The sequence below is a fragment of the Leopardus geoffroyi genome, chromosome B2 (assembly GCF_018350155.1).
Source record: "Leopardus geoffroyi isolate Oge1 chromosome B2, O.geoffroyi_Oge1_pat1.0, whole genome shotgun sequence".
Lineage (NCBI taxonomy): Eukaryota > Metazoa > Chordata > Mammalia > Carnivora > Felidae > Leopardus > Leopardus geoffroyi.
The window spans coordinates 99,450,156-99,470,766 of record NC_059332.1 but is presented as its reverse complement, the minus strand read 5'-3'; the positions used below and the strand labels follow the sequence as shown (position 1 = coordinate 99,470,766).

General features: G+C 39.2%; 2 protein-coding genes across 6 annotated transcripts in view; one reads left to right on the top strand and one right to left on the bottom strand.

Moving 5' to 3' along the window:
* Positions 1-20,611, top strand: part of METTL24 (methyltransferase like 24) — a 170,687-nt gene that overhangs the window by 100,092 nt on the left and 49,984 nt on the right. For 4 of the 5 annotated variants that reach the window (XM_045499271.1, XM_045499269.1, XM_045499270.1 and 1 more), the window contains exon 5: positions 2,384-2,512. In XM_045499271.1, the coding sequence (XP_045355227.1) occupies positions 2,384-2,512 (129 nt within the window). Of the gene's footprint in view, positions 1-2,383; positions 3,830-20,611 lie in introns of those variants that run through there. The other variant, XM_045499268.1, reaches the window with a different exon arrangement.
* The window catches only part of CDC40 (cell division cycle 40), a 60,683-nt gene continuing 51,770 nt past the window's right edge, over positions 11,699-20,611 (bottom strand). The window contains exons 13-15 of the mRNA XM_045499258.1: positions 16,414-16,490; positions 14,761-14,905; positions 11,699-13,733 (exon numbers count right to left, since the gene is read on the bottom strand). Coding sequence (XP_045355214.1) covers positions 13,556-13,733; positions 14,761-14,905; positions 16,414-16,490 — 400 coding nt within the window. The 3' untranslated portion in view covers positions 11,699-13,555. The remainder of the gene's footprint in view (positions 13,734-14,760; positions 14,906-16,413; positions 16,491-20,611) is intronic.

The window sequence follows — 20,611 nt, the reverse complement described above, 5'->3', positions numbered from 1 at the left end:
AACTCATAGAAAACTACGGTAAGAAATAAGGCTCTAAGGATTAAAAAAAAATTCTTAACTATGTGAATTGGCGCAAAATGTTGATTTTGAGTTTGGGATACTTTCTGTACTAATTGAGAACATTTTGTGAAGTTTTAATTCTATATTTCTTCTGGCAGTTTAATTACCCTAATTCAGAAATATTCTGCTTAAAATCTCAAAGATTAAACAAGTCAAAAAGGTGGGAGGGCAGCAAGATGAGAAAAGAGTGAATTAATTCTGTTGTGTCCAGTTCACAGGAATTATCTTAGCCCTTGTGCATGTTCTTCTGGAATCTGCCTTTAGTCGGTTCCTTTCAGAAAAGAAAGTTGTTTTGTGTTTTGTTTTTCCATGTTGCTTTTTCCTCTTTGAGTCTGGACAGGCTGGCTTCCAGGTATCTGGGCTATTCTAAGGCCTCTTGGTATTCTTGGGGTATTGCCATCCCTCTTTCCCGGGTGGATCATGAGGTACTGTCCAAAGCAAGACAGTGGCAAAAGCATCTCCCCTGGGATCTCAGGATGCTGTTGGGCCAAGACCATTTTCCTGGAGCAGTAATGTCTAAATCCTCTGTATCTTCTCCTCCACCCAACTCTGAAATCACACGCAGTGTTGGCAGCCCAGAGTCATTTTTACCAAGTCTCTGTCTGCCTCTAGGGCTGTTTCACTGAGATTGCACCTGTAGAGAGTAATTCTTTAAGCTGTAACGTGTTCTGCAACTCTAAACTGGGGATGTTGGTAATACTGCTTCTACTCGCTGACCCTTATTCACTCTCTAACAGCAACCTGGTTTCCACACCGAAAGCCGTCAAGGGAGTCTGAGCTACCATTTTCCCCCTTGTGGTTTATGAGGAGTCGGCATCGCATAAGTGGTTAAGAACACGCGCCAGGTAGACAGACTCAGTTCACCTGTCACTACTGCCTCTCGGGCTGTGTGACGGGGGATGGGTTGTTCTCTGAGTCTGGGTTTCCTAAACTTCAAACAGGGATGGAAACAGCATCACCCTTGCAGAACCGTTGAGAGGAGTAAATGGACGTTGCAAGCGAAGCACTATGCGTAGTGCCAGGCGCATATAAGCACTCAGCAAGTCGTTAGCTCTCATTGCTTTCTGGAGGTATTTGGGGTTCTGTTATTCTAATAGTAAAGCCAGCGAAACCGAGCTGATTCTCCTGACTTAATGAATTGCAGCATCTTTCCTATCCTTTCCTACCCTTCCTTTATTTCATCTTCCCTGGAATGTGAACTTACATTCATTAGATGAACAGAGGATGGTGTTGCCTCCCCCTTCCCCGCCCCCTTTTAAAATGCTGTGCTGGTGTTTACTTTGAGGGGCGCCTGGGTGGCGCAGTCGGTTAAGCGTCCGACTTCAGCCAGGTCACGATCTCGCGGTCCGTGAGTTCGAGCCCCGCGTCAGGCTCTGGGCTGATGGCTCAGAGCCTGGAGCCTGTTTCCGATTCTGTGTCTCCCTCTCTCTCTGCCCCTCCCCCGTTCATACTCTGTCTCTCTCTGTCCCAAAAATAAATAAACATTGAAAAAAAAAAATTTAAAATGCTGTGCTGGTGTTTACTTTGAAAAAGAAATCATGGAATACTAATAGATTTTTTTTTTTTTTTTACAAGTCTAACATTCAGATACCTGAGAACTCTGCCTGGCTTCTAGTCCTGAGAAATTGGAGGGAGCTGAGGTTCGTGAGGCAGTCTTGCAGGCAGTGGCCCTCTGCCAGTCCCTCCTGGCGGGCCACCATTCTGTCTGGACCATGACTGGGTTCCTGTGAGCAGGGTCTAGGTTGTTGGGGAGGGGCCATGGGCATGCAGTTCTGTGAAAACACATGCTCCAGCATCTCCTTCTCAGGCATCCATTCTCATTGGGCAGAAGGTAGGACGGTTCATTATGATTTCTGGCTGGCATTTCATTATTTGTATATTAACATTTAGTGTGGAGTGAGGTTAAAAATTCATGTTGCGGGCGCCTGGGTGGCTCAGTTGGTTAAGCAGCAGACTTTGGCTCAGGTCCTGATCTCACGGTTCATGAGTTCATGAGATCTCACGGTTCAGAGGCCCACGTGAGGCTCTGTGCTGTCAGATCAGAGCCTGCTTCAGATCCTCTGTCCCTCTCTCTCTCTCTGCCCTTCTGCCACTCGTGCTCTCTCTCAAAAAAACCCAAACATTTAAAAAAACGCACAAAAAAACATTTAAAAGAAAAGAAATTCATGTTGTCAGTGGCCATTTGAAAAAGCTGTCTAACTCTAAAATTTGAAACATTCTGCTTTCATAGGAGGTAGTTATACGGTGATGCTCCTGATGTCAAGATGGTATTTTTAACAACGCTTATTGAATCTGCTAATCTCATTTCATCATTTTGTTACAGATTGATGTTCTCAAAGCAGATCTGGAAAGCGCAGAATGGAAAGTTTTAGAAAATCTTATTCTGGAAGATGTCCTTGAACAAATTGGACAGCTCACCTTTGAGGTTCATCTCCACTGGCCCGGGTTTGAGGTCAGTGGCCGGGACAGCAGTGTCGTGAGGTTCTGGTACAGCCTCCTCAAAGAGTTAGAACTAAAGGGTTTCAGGCTTTTTCATAGTTACAAAGATTTATCTAAACCTCAGCTGTTCCTGAAGAAAGATATTTTCAATGCAAGTAGCTGTTATACTCTGAGTTGGGTGAATACAAGATGGAAATAGGATGAAAGACCTCATCAAGAACTCAAGGAAATAATTACAGCATGAGGCGTGTCCAGCAGTCTAATTATCGGTGTACTTGCCCAGTCTCCGCTAGCCTGTTACCTGCTTGAGGCGGGAGTTGTGTTATTGCCTCTGTAGTGCATGTAGCTTGGCACCTGCCACGTGCTAGGGGCACAGTTAACACTCGGGGAAGGGATGGACACAGAGGGCCATAGGAGTCAACCTCCATCTGCCCAGATGCTAGGCCTTTCACCTGTTTGCCTCTGACAGAGTGGGGACGCTTGTCCTCCTTCGTTTTAACATGGAAGATAATCCCCCACATATCTGTTTTCCCTAAAATTCGTTTTGTGTCTGAAGTCCATGAATTCAGCAACATGAAGAAGAAATTACATAAATTTTCCATTCTTACTGCGTTCCTGAGATTAAGTTTGTAGCTTACTGTTCAAAACAGAGCCTTTCCTTTGACTTTCACTCAAAGGTTTTTTTCTGTTCACCTTGGTCAATAACATTGTTTACAACCTTGTAGATTTCAATCATTCCTACTTGCCTTTTGCCCAGGGCTCTGCTGTGGGGTTATAAGAGCCACTGATGCTGGTTTCTGGGAACTCAGGCACACCAAATTCTGTCTTTGAGTTTCAAAGACTAGAACAGCAAGAGCTTCAACTCAGGATTCCTTCAGACTCAGCCTTAAATCCCCTTCTGTTCCTATGAAACTAAGCACAAAGCAGAATTTGCGTGTCTTTACTGTTGCCTTTTCTGACTTCAGACCTGATTTCTCAACCACCGACTTGCCTACGCTGTCAAATCTTTTTTTTTTTTTTTTTAATACATTATCTGAAAGATTAAGGGAGTTTTTCGTAACTGCCAGTTGGCATTCATTACAAGACTGTGGCCTGAGAGCCAAAATCTGTATCTTTCCTGGGATGGTTATGCAGTATTTCAGTAGTGCCAATCTTTTTTACATTTTTAAATATTAAACAGAAAAGTGTAAGTTCTCGGTAGTTCAAATGATCTCTGTCATTTTTATTTATAGGATTAGACATTTATCCCTACGAATGATTTTCAAAAATTCTACTTCAAATAAGTTAAATGGTATAAAATAAAGCAAATTATTACCTTATTATAAATTAAGTTTATTTCCTGGCATTTTTACATCCTGAGAGAGCAGGAAAATTTGTGTCCATTGTTTGTTCAGGAAATCTAGGGAGTGAGTAAAATACTGGTTGCTACTAGTCTTTATTCCTTTTCCCCATTTTTTACCTCCTTTTTACTCCAGATGTTCCCCGTGTTGGCTTTTTGTTTCTTGCAGTGGTTTGAAAATACCGTTCCTCAAGTGAGGAACCAAGATATATTAGCTAGATAATCTTACTAACTTCAGTTCAAAAGGGAACAAGATTTTCTGAATTAGTAGTGATGATTTTGAAAAATACAAATGAGGTTTTTATTTTAAAACTCCTAGTACACTAATAAAATTCATTGAGGTGGGAAGACCAGCTTGAATAAGTGTGATTTAAAGTAGCAGTTAGGAGTGCCCCGGTGGCTCAGTCGGTTAAGTGTGCGACTTTGGTTCAGGTCATGATCTTGTAGTTCGTGAGTTCAAGCCCTGCATTGGGCTGTGTGCTGACAGCTCGGAGCTTGGAACCTGCTTCAGATTCTGGGTCTCCCTCTCTCTCTCTCCCTCCTCCCCCCTCTCTCTCTAAAAAAATAAAAATAAAAAAAATAGCAGTTAAGTTGCTCTCAAGACCATAGGTATTTCAAAAGCACAAAGTGGCGTAACTCTCAGTTTGCATGGTGTTGTCTCCAAAACAAGGTTAATTTCAGCCTAGTTCCTGTTTGGATTATATCACAGATTCTCTCTTTTATTTTTTAATCAAAATTTTCCACACTGAAGTACGTACAATAAACCTACTTTTTACATTAAACCTTTTTTAAACCTTCTTTTACACTAAAGTGTGAAACGTACTAATCCTGTGTGTCCAGGCTGATCAGGTTTTAGATATGTACACACCCATATTAAGATTTTTAATTCATCAGATTGAAGATTTAAGGAATTACTGAAAGCCCCCTTTGTACAGGGCAGGTTACCACTTAGTCCAGATTGGTGGTGCAGAACGTTGACTTCATTACATTATATATATATCTGAGGTAAGAATGGCTGCACTGTTAAGGAGAAAAACCACTCAAAATAAATCACAAACACACCCACCCACACCCACCTACTAGGCAGCTTGTTCAATAGTTATTTGTACTTGTTTTATGCTTATTTCTAAGGCTGTCCTTCATTCCCTTCATGGATAGTTTGAAATTTATGATGAGTATTCTGACTGTTGCTATGGTTTCCCTGCCTCTAAAATTTATTATGCTTATTGTGTAGGCTGGGGTTTCTTAACCTCAGCACGGATTGCCATTTTGGGTTGGCTAATTCCTTATTGGGGGAGGGAGGGCTGTTCTGTGCATTGTAGAATGTTCAGCAGCATCCGTGGCCCCACTCGATACCAGGAGCATCTCTCCCTCTGCTCCCTCAGTTGTGACAACCACACATGTCTGCAGACAGTGGCAAATATCCCCTAGTGGCAAAATCATCTGCCGCGGAGAAATACTGGTGTAGGCCATGAGACAGGGTCTGGGGTACCACAGGACTGCTGTTTGGGAAGCTCCTGTTTGAGAAGGGCGGGAAAAATGAGAACCAGCACCACTGTAAGCACCACAAAGGCAGCACAAACAAAACACAGAGAACAGATGAAGTCAGGAGCTGCTATTGAGAGCTTAGCGTGTGTCCAGCACTGGGCAGAGATTGCCCCTGATTCTCCCAGCAACCCTGCCAGGAAGTGTAATTTTCCCAGTTATACTGGTAAGGGAATTCTGAGAGATTGGATAGCTTTTCCAGAATATGCCACTAGTGGATGATGGTAGAGCAGGAATCCACATCTGAGCCTTTCAGATCCGGAGCCTGTGCTGGCCCCCTTCCCTCCACAGGTCACCTCAATAGCCTCTAACAGATGTAAGATGCTACTCCCATGGATGTATTTTTGCTTCCTTATTAGTAAATGGGGTGTGTGTGTGTGTGTGCGGGGGAGGGAGAGAACCACAAATATACTAAGATCAGACCTGCAAATCTGTTACAGTTGGGACATTTTTGTAGCATGCAGGTTTAATTTAAACAACCTACTTGCGGGGCACCTGGGTGGCTCAGTTGGTTGAGCATCCGACTTCGGCTCAGCTCAGGTCATGATCTCACGGTTAGTGAGTTCGAGCTGCGCATCGGGCTCTGTGCTGACAGCTAGGAGCCTGGAGCCTGCTTCAGATTCTGTGTCTCCCTCTCTCTGCCCCTCCCCCGCTCGTGCTCTGTCTCTCTCTGTGTCTCAAAACTAAATGTAAAAAAAAATTTTTTTTTAAACAATCTACTTGATTAAAATATGCCTGCCAAATGGAGGCTCAGTGAAAGAATATGGGGACCCAGCAACCCCTCGGTCAGTATTTCAGTTGCCAGAAAAGCTCTTGCAAGGCCTGGAAGCCGCTCTTGGCCCTGGCTCATCCCACTGTGTGGTACTTTCCTCATGGGTTTAGAAAGGGCACAGTCACTTGGAAGTTCAGTGTTTCCTTTGTTTAGTCTTTGACCTGCACATACATGAGCTTATTCTTAACAGAGCAATGCTCATAGATGGATCTGAAAATACAATTTAACATTGTTCTTCAAATGATGACAAATCTGTTTTTTTTTAGGCGAAAGACACAGTGTGTCAGAGATTCAGAGGTCCCCTTTTAGCACAAGCTGTGCCACAAGTTGAAATTAAAGTCAAAGAAAAAAGAATTTCCCTTTTCTCTTAGAGTGATTGTATTTGATGCAGCGAGCACAGGTTATGCTATAAACATTTGTAACTATTTGGTACGTTCAAATGAAGGCAGCCAGGGAGAAGTTGTTAGTTGAACATCTGTTAGAGTTTACATCAGGGTAGAACAAAAGTAGAACAAAAGTAACTGCAAACTCATGAATTTACAGTGTTTAGTCCGATTAGCTATTTGTGTAAGCCATTTCTGCCTTGGCTATACGATTTTAGGTATAGTAAATATGGCACAAGGTTTGTATTTCTGCAGTATTACATGTTTGGATTTTGCAAAGCTTGGATTCATACCGGGGAACCCCCCTCATCATCGTATTTTGTCAGATTAAAAATGAAGCCCTCATTAAAACAGATTATTTTACTTGACAATAGTACCTCCCAGCTCAATTAATATACTTGTTCACTTCTGCTAGAGGTAAGTTTATGTTTTTGCCTTTTAGGCAATAATGTAATTCTTTTTGTATTAGCCAATTGCTGGTTCTTTGTGAGTTCGTAAATACACTTAACCCTATGTAAAAAAGTCTTTTTCTGATTGAGAGAGGTATTTGTAGTTGCTTATCACATGAAATCGGAACCCAAAGATTCAACGTATTCAACTGCCTCCATTTAGATCTTATTGAAATTCTTTACATAATTATATTTCTGTCCTTAAGGAAAATAAATCAAGCAAGCTAGTGCCATACTTCGTGTTTAGCACTATATGGAAAAAAATGCTAGTTCTCATTAAAACCGATGCTTTGTAAAACTAGCAATGTTGCTGTGGGCACAGTTGTGAGAAAGTGATGGGGGCCCGACTCTAATGGAAGAGGCCAAGAGAACGTCTTTAGCTAGGTTCTGTTTTACTGAAGAATGAAACACACATAATCTGGGTAACTGAGTGTTTCTTTTAAATTACCTCAGAGAGAGCAAGCTGGAAGCTGCAAAGATTATGCTGCAAATCTGAGATTTAAAAAATACACAAGAAAGTTGCATTATGTAAAGGTGGCAGAATAGTAGGATGAAAGGAGACAGATTTTGATGCTGTGGGTAACTAGCTATGTGGTATTAAACAAATCATCACCTGTTTGGCCTGTTTTCTTATGTTAGGTTGGAATATTTGATTTCTAAGGTTTCTCCTACCTTGATGATCCCGTTATTCTAAGGTTTTTGTGATTAGAGAAGGCTTAGACAGTGGTAGGATAATTTCTTGATTCGTGCGCTATAAAGGGAAGCCTTGGGATAAATTCAGAAGGATCCAAATGATGTGCATATTCAGAAGAAAAGGCCGGGGCACCTGGGTGGCTCAGTCGGTTAAGTGTCCGACTTCGGCTCAGGTTGTGATTTCGTGGTTGGTGAATTCCAGCCCCGCGTCAGGCTCTGTGCTGACAGCTCAGAGTCTGGAGCCTTCTTGGGATTCTGTCTCCCTCTCTCTCTGCCCCTCCCCTGCTCCCACTCTGTCTCTCTCCCTCAAAATAAATAAACATTTAAAAAAAAAAAAAAAAAGGCCCAGATTATAGGGGACTCTGTGCTGATGGCTCTCCAATCAAATGAAGTCCCCTTAGGCAAAGTACCTTTTTGGATAACACACTTAAACTCACCTGGTTCTAAAAACCAGGTCTCAGACTGCACTGGTTTATCCTTTTGTTTCGAGAATGTCCTAAAAAAGTGGCAATATCTGAAGATGCTAGGTTAAGTATGTATGTATCTATGGTGATCTTTTTGTGTGTACATGTGTGAACGTGTTACCTTTTGTACACACACAACACAAATGTATAGACATATACCTTTATATGTATGGATGAATTCCTGAGAAAGAAAAATCTTCAGACACACGAAGCTCAGAGGGAACCTGGACCCTGACAGAGCAGGAACCTGTACCTCCTGCAGTAGTGCTAGGAGTTAAGTGTATTAGTGATGCTAGAGGCCTACAGCACTGGACATAAGGCTATGTTGGGGGAAAGGATTGGCCTGGAGACACCTGCAGCAGTGGGCCCCTTGGAGGGCGACAGCCTCAAAGGAAGAGTCCTAAAAAACCCACCCCTCTCACCTCCGCCCCACACCACAAGAAAGCTTTATCCTTGCTGTAGCTCTAGGAGGAAATCAAAGTTTCCCATGAGAATTTGAAACCCCTGGCCATTTTAAGGAATTGAATTTATATTAATCTCATGGTGAGGAAAACCGTAAGGTGAGAAACAGGTAAAAAACTGAGGGGGTGAGGGTGAGGGTGGATGGCAGAAGCAAATGTAACACCACTGCGAAGGGACTGCTTCAACTCAGACTACAAAGGCTTTCTTAAAAAACAAAATGCGGGGCGCCTGGGTGGCGCAGTCGGTTAAGCGTCCGACTTCAGCCAGGTCACGATCTCGCGGTCCGTGAGTTCGAGCCCCGCGTCAGGCTCTGGGCCGATGGCTCGGAGCCTGGAGCCTGTTTCCGATTCTGTGTTTCCCTCTCTCTCTGCCCCTCCCCCGTTCATGCTCTGTCTCTCTCTGTCCCGAAAATAAATAAACGTTGAAAAAAAAAAATTAAAAAAAAAAAAACCAAAAAAAACAAAATGAAAAACAAAACAAGACCCACCGGAGATGCATTCCTAACACAAAGTTACAAGTGACAAAGAAATGGCCCACCATGAGGTAGAGTTGACAGACACAATAAACACTGGGATTTTCAGCCTAAGGACTTGACATAGCAAATCTTAAAGAAAATATAAATTGTTTAAAATGATTACAGGCGTAAAAGACTATACAAACAGACCTTCCGTCAAGGGAAAGTCATTGGAATACATTTAACGGATTAAGTGGCAGATTAGACACAGGTGAAGAGACCTCCAGGTGAACTGGAGGGAACTGCCCAAAATGTAGCACAGAAAAGTATAAACATGCACGTTCTTAACATTTTTTGGATAGTTTGAACCTTAGAAGATGAAGCAGTAAAGTTGAACATTTGAACCACGTAAAACGTGCTGCTAGGCCTGTACGTGCAGTATGGCAGCCATTAGTCACATTTTGCTATTGAGCACTTAGAATGTGGCTAATGTGACTGAGAAACTGAGTTTTACATTGTATTTACTTTTAATCAACTTAAATTTAAAAACTTATACCTGATTCAGTTATTAGAAGACTCTCTTTGCAACAACTTGGGCATGTAAATCGACTTGGTATAAAAGAGGTGGAATATTTCATGGATGTTTAGGGTCTGAATGGAGATGTGCTGTTAAGTGTAAAATATACACCAGATTTCAAAGACTTAGTATGAGAAAAGTAAATATTTAAAAAATAATTGAATGTTGAAGTAATACCTTGGATATGTTATCTTAACTAAAATATTAAAATTAACATCCTCTGGGCTTTTTTTTAAGCCTTTTTTTTTTTTTTTTTTTAACATTTATTTATTTTGGTGCTGACAGCTCAGAGCCTGGCATGGGGCTTGAACTAACAAACCGTGAGATCATGACCTGAGCCAAAGTCGGATGCTTAACCGACTAAGCCACCCAGGTGCCTCACCCCTGGGTTTTTTTGTTTTTTGTTTTTTGTTTTTTTAAATGTGACCATTACATTAGAAAGTTAAAGTCTTCGGCCATACCACCCTGAACGCGCCCAATCTCGTCCGATCTCGGAAGCTAAGCAGGGTCGGGCCTGGTTAGTACTTGGATGGGAGAAAGTTAAAAATCACACACATGAAAAAAAATTACACAGCTCACATTTTTCTATTCAACAGCATGATGCTGGGACATGTACTTAAAATATGCTTGAGATTTGAGTTAGTCCCTCAGATCTCAAATGCTGAAGGGTGGAGAGTAGGTTGTGGAGAGCTAAAAAAAAAATTCATCTGAACTTTGTGACTGCAGTTACAGGAAGCTGTACCAGCAAAGGAGTTATCTTTCTTTGTCACTAAAAATAAAGCCACTCTAAGGACTCTGGCTGCAAGTTGTGCCTTCTTTTCCCTTAAGTTCCAGATAAAATTGTGGTGTTTAGGTTGAGAAAGTGGTTCCTACAATTATTATAGTGATTATGAACATGGAAAGTACATATAGAAATACAGATAATGTATATCTATACATATAATCACACACACATGCATATATACACAAACACGCATGCACACACATGTATTTGTTTTTGGTTAGCAAAATTGTCTTGAGTTTACATGTTTCTGAAATGAGGCTCAAGATAGACTCTACATCAGTGTTTCTCATCCTCAGCGTACCTGCCTATCAACTGGGGACCTTACTACAAGTGCTGAATTTGATCCAGTGAAGGATATATATATATATACATATATATATATATATATGAGGATACAAAAATATGAATATATGAATGAACACAGAAATATATATGTTCACTGGCTCCTCCAACGAACCTCCATTTTCTTTTCTGTATCTCGGTGAGCAACACCATCTCCACGTGATTCTGATACAGCTGGTCCTCAGTCCGCTCTGAGAAACACTTTTTTGCAAGGAGAGCCTCCGTAACCCACGAAGTGTGGCAGTCCTTATGGCTATCATCCAAGGGTTTAAGATTTCACCGTTCTTGTTTTCCTCCCGGTAATTTATAAACGTGCTAAGGACAGCAGGCACCCTCACAGTGCATCATCAAGAATCACTATACTTTTTCACCTAGGGAAGCGCCTGTTTGACGCTATTCCCTGTCCTTTATCTTCAGAGTGTCTCCTTAGGGCAAAACATTCCCAGCTTGTGCTTCAATATTTAAATGTTCACTTGATTAAAACTTTCAGTATAGCATCACTTTCATTCCAACCTTTAGGAAGGAAATCTGTCCTGGGTGTGACAAAAAGGTTGCAGTGAGGAAAAGGGGCCAGGAGGTAACCACTTAATTTCAGCGACCATATGGATGGTCTTGAGGCTTTTTGAAGCTGGGCAAGAGCCGCACTCATTTGTGTACTCTGAAATAGGTACAGTCATGACTCAGTGTCACCACTAGGTGTATAAATATGGAAGGCGTTAAACTTAATCTGTGTGCTCTCAGCGTGCTGCCCTGTATTTTTGTTACGTAACTAGAATAAACCCACTAATGTTCCATATTAAAATACCATCCCCACCTCTAAAGCACCATTTCTCCCCATAAGATAAAAATGACCCATGAAAATCTGCAAATGGTCTAATCTGTTGTCTCTCAACAGAGTTAACACTTAAAACTAAGAATGAAAATTTTGATAACACTTTCTACAAAAATGCTTTATTTAAAAATACGATCTTTTTAAAAAAGAGACAACTTTTATATACAGTTAGTTTAGAAACAGTCAAAAACACAATAAAATAAACCCAGATTTAGAAATTATGATTTGTAATGTACACAATACTGATGCTGAACAAGATCAAAGTTTAAATGTATGGATTAATTCTTTTTGTCCCATCACATTTCAGTAATTCACATTTGTTAAAACCAGTGGCTTGGGACTGAAGAAAAGGTCTTGTGTGACTTCCTTCCTCTTCAGGAACGGCAGCCACCCTTCCTGGCAGATACAGAAAGGCAGTGTAGCAGCCAGGCAGTGTATTCTTATTTCTTTGAGTGTCTGTGTGTCCAAAAATAACATGTCTACCATTTTTATTCTCTTTTTCCATTTTCTTCTTTGGGATTTATTTATGTGTGGCTCTAGTACCAGGTCATCAATACCAGGCCTTTTTAGAAATTAATTTTTAAAAATGGAAGTTCTAAGCACAAGGAGCATGAATTGCTATTGATAGCCCAGGACTCCGAGCTAATGCCCTTAGGATATCAACATTCAACATGATTTTGGTCTCCACGTCGGCACTCTGAGCCACGATGAACCGTTCTTTGTAAGCATGGTACTGAAATATTTCAAAGGACATTCAAATATATTATAGAGATTTGTACTAAACCAGAAGAAACGGCTTGTCACCCAAAGGGCTATTAGCTACTGTATTCGAGAGGCTATCTTGATTCCACAATTTGAAACTTAGTGTTTTTTTTTAAACCAACCAACCACAGTTATTGCTTCTCAAACTGGGGAACCTTAGCCATCTTCTTGGAGTATCAATTTTACTCAAAGATGTGGAAAGAAGTTAAACATTTTTCTGATCTTAAAAAGTTCTGTTGACTATATCCACGAGCAAAATCAGAATAATTTTGAAGATAAAACATACAACTTCAAAGAAATGACAAGGTGACATTTTGGACGATGATCTCATACCCTGTCTCCTATGAGGAGTATTTCAGTAGTAACATCTATGAGTCAATGACCTAGGAGACCCTGATTTCTGAAAGTGTAGCCAGGTCCTTACAGACAGTAAATACAAATAAAATTCAAAGTCTTCACTCATCCTCTTGAGTGTCACCTTCAAAAATAACATAATTCTCTGATGATACATATAGTCCTGTCTGTACTGATCAGGAAGAAAGCCAAGGAAAGAACTCTGGACTGTTTATTTTCCATCGTTTAATAATTAGAGGAATATCTGCAGTTAGAGAAGATTGCTGGCTTACAAGTAAACACACAATATACGTCCTAAAAAATAGCAGAACTCCTGAATCCAAAAGATTTGAACTTGACCCACCAAAAATAATGGGAACAATAATTGTGGGTGGTTTTATCCTTCTTTCACATTCACATTAAATTTTATCATCCCTGTTCCTTACTTCCCTTTTTGTCGAAGAGGTACACATATGGTGCCTTTCTGAATGATTTGTCATTAGTTATATTACCTCCTTTAAAACCCCCAATCCACCAGGGATTCTTCCTCAACTCGAGAGAGATCCTTTCAGTATATCGACTGGGTAAACCCCCACTGCCTGCCAACACTAACCCTCACCAAATGGAAAGTCAGTGGTCATTCTCTGTATAAATAACATCTATAAAGAACTAAATGAAATTGCCAATGAAATTATAGGAGACAAATTTACAAGAAACGTTTTTTTTTAAACAATGGGTCAACTTCATAAGGCCATGTAAGGAAATCATAATTTGTAAATCAAGCTGTCATCCAACACATTTAATAATTAAATATAGTTAAATACGATGTTGGATCAAAAATGACCCTAGATAAGGATTAAACTCATTAATCCCACAATTTAATGAGACCATCCCAACCACATGTGATGACTTTCGATGTTTCATGAGGATGCCACACTGCACCTATGCACACCTTATCATGAGCTTTAAATCGACTGTAGAGTTTTGTGGTCTTCCAGTCCCAGATATTCAATTTTCCATTTCCATCTCCTGAAATCACATAGCTAGAATGGGAAGGAAAATAAGTTCAAATTATTGAAACACCTTAAAGTGGATAAGGAACAGAGAAAGAGTTCATCTTTCTCCCTGTAACATTAAAAAAAAAAAAAAGTCAATATGAATATACAATACTCAGAATAACACGGTAGAGTATAAAGTAGTCTATAATTTAAACTTCTACTTAAAAAATCTCCCCATTGAGCTACCAATCTATGAGTCAAAATTTATTAACTTGGAAGTTATTTAATAAATTAAAAATTCATTCACTTGGATATTTATTAACTATGGAAACCCAGGGGCCACAATCAATGGAGTATTAAATCACTCTCTAGACAGAAACAGTGCAGGGAAATGAGCTTCACACAGAGCCAGCAAACACCGGTTCTACTGGAGTCAGACTCGACCACCTTCATAGTTATTTTCTGGCTTCAACGTCTTTTGAAAATGTTTAAGACTGACTCAGAGGGGTCAATTCCTAGCCTAAACATACAAGGTTGCAGAGACTTCAGAATTACTTGTACCTATATATTTTAGCTGAGAATAGGGGAATGAGTGCAGAGTTTAACTCCAAGAAAGGCTCCACCTGGGCTCCGCAAATCCAGTGCGGCCTAGGAAGAGCCAAGAGCTGGATCTGAGGTCTCAACACAAAGGCTGCCGTGATGTTGTTCATGTCAACACCGTGATACAGAATTAATTCTGCTGTAGAGCGATCTATAGCAGTAGAGCGATCACAGTCTGGCTAGCCTTGTTAGAAAAGCAGAGAGACAAGAAGGCACTGCCTGTATAGATAGGCATTTATGATGTGGTTAAAGGCACAGGACCAAGCAGTATAAGGAGACACAGTACAGAACTTAAAAAAGCCAAATGTAGTTTTCATAACTTGCTCTTGCCTTTCCAGCAGGCATTGTGACAATCTGCACAGTTCTCATACAATTACATATGTGGGAGTGATTTTTAAAGTGTTATTACTTGTACAACGGTAGGTCATATCATCATTATTTGAATATGAGAATACAGGAGATTTAAACTTACCTCATGTCTGGCGAAAAGTCCACCTGACAAGCATAACCTGCTACCATATGGCCCTTAAAAATTTTTTTCTTATTTAATCTAAATCTATTCTGTGCTCCAAAAATTAAGATTTGGTTGTCCATCGATTGGCACGCTAGCCATTTCCCTGTAAATTCAAGAAATGGGACATTTTAGAGCCAAGACCAGAAATTCTAAAAAGACTTTATTTTAAATATGTTCAGACATTAATATTCTCTTGTTACCAACCACTTTACAACAATAGGAAAATGAATTTACTATACTGTCTGTAAGGTATTACAAATGTGTTGCTGACAAGAGGGATTTATGTATAAAGTAATGGATTTTGTGCATATAATCCCGTATCATTAAGTACTCTCCATATAAAAGCTTTTTTTTGCCTATATAAGGATATACAGAAATTCTGAGTTTAGCATTAACAGAACTCAAGTAAAATTTTATTAAATAAAATTAACTTGGACTAAGTCCAACAGAACCATGGAGGAAAAGAGATTTACCTATGTTAATTACGGAAAAAGGAAAGATTACCTCTTGGTGAGAAAACCTAGGATTATTAAATAAAACTATTCAAAAAAGATGTATCCCTAAACAATTATAGAAACTGTATTGAAAGGCCAAGTTGCTTTAATCTACCCAAGACTCACCAAAGCCTCGAGAGCCTATCTTTTTGCATCCTAGGGAACTTGCAGACATTATTAACTAAGGAAATGCTCTTAACAATATTCAGTCTGAGAGGGTAAATAGCCTTGTTCAGGGCACAATATCTGTGATGGATAGTTTAAAAATGCATACATAAAATGTAGACACAGGGTGACAAATGTGACAAGTATACAATATGATTATCAAAGCAGAACCCAGTTAGGTTGCTCTTCTCATAAAAATCATAGGGCATTTGACAGAAGTGATCACTGATTTGCCTGTGGCAGACTCCTTGATGGAAGCACAAACTGTTTCTTGCCTCTTTCTTCTTCCTTGCTCTACATTCGCAGGAGCTATGTGAGTTAACAGTGATTTGATGAGTGTTGCCCAAACATCAGATCCTCTACTTTAATACCCTCATGGAGAGCTATAATTATATCAGTAAACTGTCACAGTATCTCTGTAGTGCAAATTACCTTATACTTAAAAGGCAATGCATTATTGAATAGAAAATAGTATTAGACGGATTTATCTTTTTTATTTTGCCTGAGAACATCTTTTATGGTAAATTGCGAAAGCATTTTTATTATGGGGAACCAGATCAAAATTTTCTATCCCTTGAAAGAGGAAGAACTCACAGTAAATCACTAAATGACTGAACATGGTTCTGTCGGAAGGAGAATTCTCAAAAAAAACAAAAACAAAACCCGATCCTCAGATAGAAATCCTTAAGATGCTCAGTGTTAGCTAGAATTCAGTTTGCTTGCTTGCTTGCTTATTTATTTATGTATAAAAAAACAAGAGAATGGGTGAGGTGACTCACTTATGAAAACCTGTGATTATTTCCAATCTTGAAAACGTTTCCTTATACAAGTACGACCCTGTGACAGACTTGCCCTAGGAGGGAATGGCCAAAGTTCTTCTGAAGACAGAAATCACACTTTGTCTTAGAGGCTCATAAAACACATTAAAACCACATTCTACCTACTAACTCACCATTTGGAGACAAAGTCACTGCAGGCATCGAGTGCATACTGGGCTCTGCTATGTACTTGAAATCCACAGGGATGTCCCTAAAATTTAACAACAGCTTATCAGAAAAAGTAATGTTTAAAAAGTATCTTTAGGAGAATTGTCTCGGAAACTAAAGAGATATTCTTGAAATTATATATTTAATGAACCTTTCATGAAACTTCCCAGGGGGAAGGAAAATCACAACATGGCATCCCGTTGCTTATTACAGATCTTTCACTTCACAAATGCCTTTCCGTGAGAATTATGACAGTGTTCGTGGTTTTCCAGTTCTACTGAAACTTTGAGTTTTATGTCAGAAAAAAATCTGTGACTAGAGTTCTTTAACAATGAGTTCATCTGAAAATGTACCACCGTAGGCAGAAGCAAGATGTCTGAGGCAAGCCTACAGGGACGTATTTTCCCTGCCAGTCAGCCTTAACGTGCTACTCTGCAAACAGGTGAGAGTGTAAAAGAGCCTTCAGCAATGCAAGTGGATAGTAGGCGAAGCTGCGCGGGGATCTGCAAGCAGGCAGGGCCCATCCAGAAGTAATGAGATTTCTGCATGGGAAAGGGCGATTAAGGGCCTGGTACCTGGACATCTTCTATTTTCAGTTTACATGTGAAGGATTCTAGATGCATATGGTGCAGGGGAGAAAATGCATTAAAAAATTCTTATGTGAGTGACACGAAGAATAAAACAAAAACAACAAAAATGCCAAACTAGTCACACCTAGATCTAGAACCATGACAATTTCCATATGCCGTTTTGTTTTTAATATTCTCCACTTAAAATTCTCCATGAAGAATTCTTTAGTAATTCTGAGGGATTTGGGGCTCATTGCTTTTCATGAGTGACCAGGAATGTTTCTTACAGAGTAATGTGTGGAAAACGTAGTCTGAAGAAGAACACAGATATAAAGCAGCAATATCAATTTCTAACTATAGTGCAAGTTTCAAAACTTTGATTAATTGGAAAATAACAATCAGAATACTAATTTGCTTTAAGTAAGAATTTTCTCTATCCATCTATCTACCCATCCAGAAGAAGCAGATGATTAGACAAAACTTCTATGAGCGGGAATGCCTGGGGGCTCAGTCAGTTAAGTGTCCAGCCATTGGTTTCGGCTCAGGTCATGATCTCATGGTTTTTGAGTTCGAGCCCCACATTGGGCTCTGTGCTGACAATGTGGAGCCTGCTTGGGATTCTCTCTCTCTGCCCCTCCCCCCTTGCTCTGTCTGTCTCTCTCTTTCAAAAATAAGTAAACTTAAACTTCTAGGAGGGTCTTGGTTAGAAGAAAACATTTTTAGGTGTAACCTGGGAAACAGTATCATTTATCAAATTTCCAATGCTTTATACCTCTAAGATATCAATGAGAAGTCACATTTCAAATGACTCAAATGTATCGAAAAGAACCTCAGTCTGAAAAAGGCTCAACCATTTGTCTCTCCTCATATAAAATTATTACCAAAAATCATCGGTAACATGGATTAAAACACAGGAGCAGTTCTAAATTAAATTAACCATGGTCTAGGTTCAGATCAATCAAGGTTTTACTAAAAGTAAACAGAAAAAAAATGTAGGTAGATCCCTTCTTTCAAGGAATCTTGGTACAATGAGTGGTAGACTAAGAAAGGAGTCTCAATACTCTGTGGACTTTGTCACTGCTAGTAAAAATGCCTGCTAGGCATAGTTATATTTAATAAACACAACGCTATTTTCTAATTAGAAACTGTAATTCAGTGTAATAAGCTAGTAACTTACATCTTACAATCATCTTCAGTCTGGAAATGGTATCACTGAAAAAACCTTAACAAAAATCCATGAAATTGTAAAGATAAAAGATAAACAGGATCAACCTCTGTCGAATTTTCTTCCAAAAATATTTTAACAAAATAAACACCTTTGGGAGAAAACATGTCGGTGACATCTCACTCGTTTAGCAATTAGCATACCACAGGCTGCTCAATATCTAATTATAAAGTTTCCTTTAGTCTGCTTGTATCATTGTGCTACTCTTAGGCTTAGGGTGTACAAGTTTGGCAAACACCACCCGTCTGAATAATAGTAATAGTAATTTCAATTTTCCTAGTAATAATAGTAATAATTTTCCTATTGGTGGGATCAGTTCTCACGTTGAGGTGGCCAGGGCCTCCCTTTCTCTCCCAAGGAAGCTGCCAGTAGCACCAGTAATTGCCTTTCAGAGACAGCTGTATGTGGTGAAGGATGGTGCTGGGGATCCGGAGGTGGTTTTGATGCCTACTTGTCTTTGTAGCAACACTGATCCTCACTTCTGTTTCTTTCCAACTAATCAGACTGGATGCAAGTTATCTTCTGTCCCCACCAGATCCTTCTTTCATCTAACTGTCCAGCCATATAATTAATTCAGGTTCTGGATGTTTTAGGTAGGCCTCAGGGTATCCACAAGGCACAAGCCTCTAACAGATACACAAAAGAGAAAGAGAAAGAAATCGAAGCATACTGCTACATAAAATCATCTAATCACAAAAGAAGAGAGAAAGAGAGAAAGGAATAAAGGAGAGAAAGGAATAAACAGCCAGAAAACAATGAACAAAACGGCACTAGTAAGTCCTTACCTATCAATAATTACTTTAATTGTAAATGGACTAAGTTTAGACAAATATAGGTTAGCTGAATGGATAAAAACAAAACAAACAAACAAACAAGACCCAATATTGCATATAAGAGAATCACTTCAGTTTTAAGGACACACACAGATGGAGAGTGAAAGGATGGAAAATATATTCCATACAAATGGAAATCAAAAGAAAGCAGGGGTAGCTGCTCTACTTGTATGAAACAAAGTAGACTTCAAGCTAAAAATTCCCAGTAGTAGAAAGGTCATTATATAATAATAAAGGAGTCAATTCATCAAGAAGATATAACAAATATAAATACTTATACACCCAACATCAGAGCACCTAAATATATAAAGCAAACATTAACAGATCTGAAGGGAGACATAGATAGCAATACAGTAACAGCAGGGGACTTCAGTACATTGTCAACAATAGACAGATCATCCAGACAGAAAGTCAATATGGAAACATTGCACTTAAATGACATATTGGACCAGATAGACCTAACTGACATATACAGAACATTCCACCCAACAGCAGCAGAATACACATTCTTCTCATGTACACATGAAATATTCTCCAGGAAAGATCATATATTAGGCTACAAAGAGTCTTAATATCTTTAAGAAGACGGAAATCATATCATGCATCTTTTCTGACCACTATGGTATGAAACTGGAAATCAATTACAATAAAACTGGAAAATGTACAAGTATGTGGAGATTAACAACACACTACTAAACAAAACATGAGTCAAAGACATAATCAAAAGGGAAATCAAAACTATCCTGAGACAAATGAAAACAGAAAAACAACAGACCAAAACTTATGGGATACAGCAAAAACCGGAGGGAAGTTTATATTGACAAACACCTACATTAAGCAAGAAGAATCTCAAACAACTTAACTTTACACTTGAAGGAACTAGGAAAAGAAGAACAACCTAAGTCCAAGTTAGAAGAGGAAGAAAATAACAAAGATCAGAGAGAAAAGAGACTAAATAGATACAGATAGGAAAGAGACTAAATAGAGACTAAAGAGAAAACAGAAAAGATCAATGAAACTAAGCAGTTTTTTTTTTTTGAAAAAGAAACAAAATTAACATTTAGCTAAACTAAGAGAAAAACTCAAAAGAGACATTACAACTGATAATATAGAAACACTAAGGATCACGAGAAACTACTATAAACAATTATATACCAACAAATTAGAAAACCTAGAAGAAATGGATAAATTCCTAGGAACATGCAATTTACCAAAACTGAATCATGAAGAAGTAGAAAATCTGAACATGACTAAGGAGGTTGAAGCAGTAATCGATAACCTCCCAACAACAAAAAAAGTCCAGGACCAGATGGCTTCACTGGTAAGTTACACCAAACATTTAAAGAAGAATTAATATTAATCCTTTTCAAACTCTTCCAAAAAATAGAGAATTCTTCCAAATTCATTTTATAAGGCCAATATTACCCTGATACCAAAGCCAGACAAGGATACTACAAGAAAATTAGAGGCCAACATCCCTGATGAATATAGATGCAAAAATACTCAATAAAGTTTTAGCAGACTGAATTCAACAGTA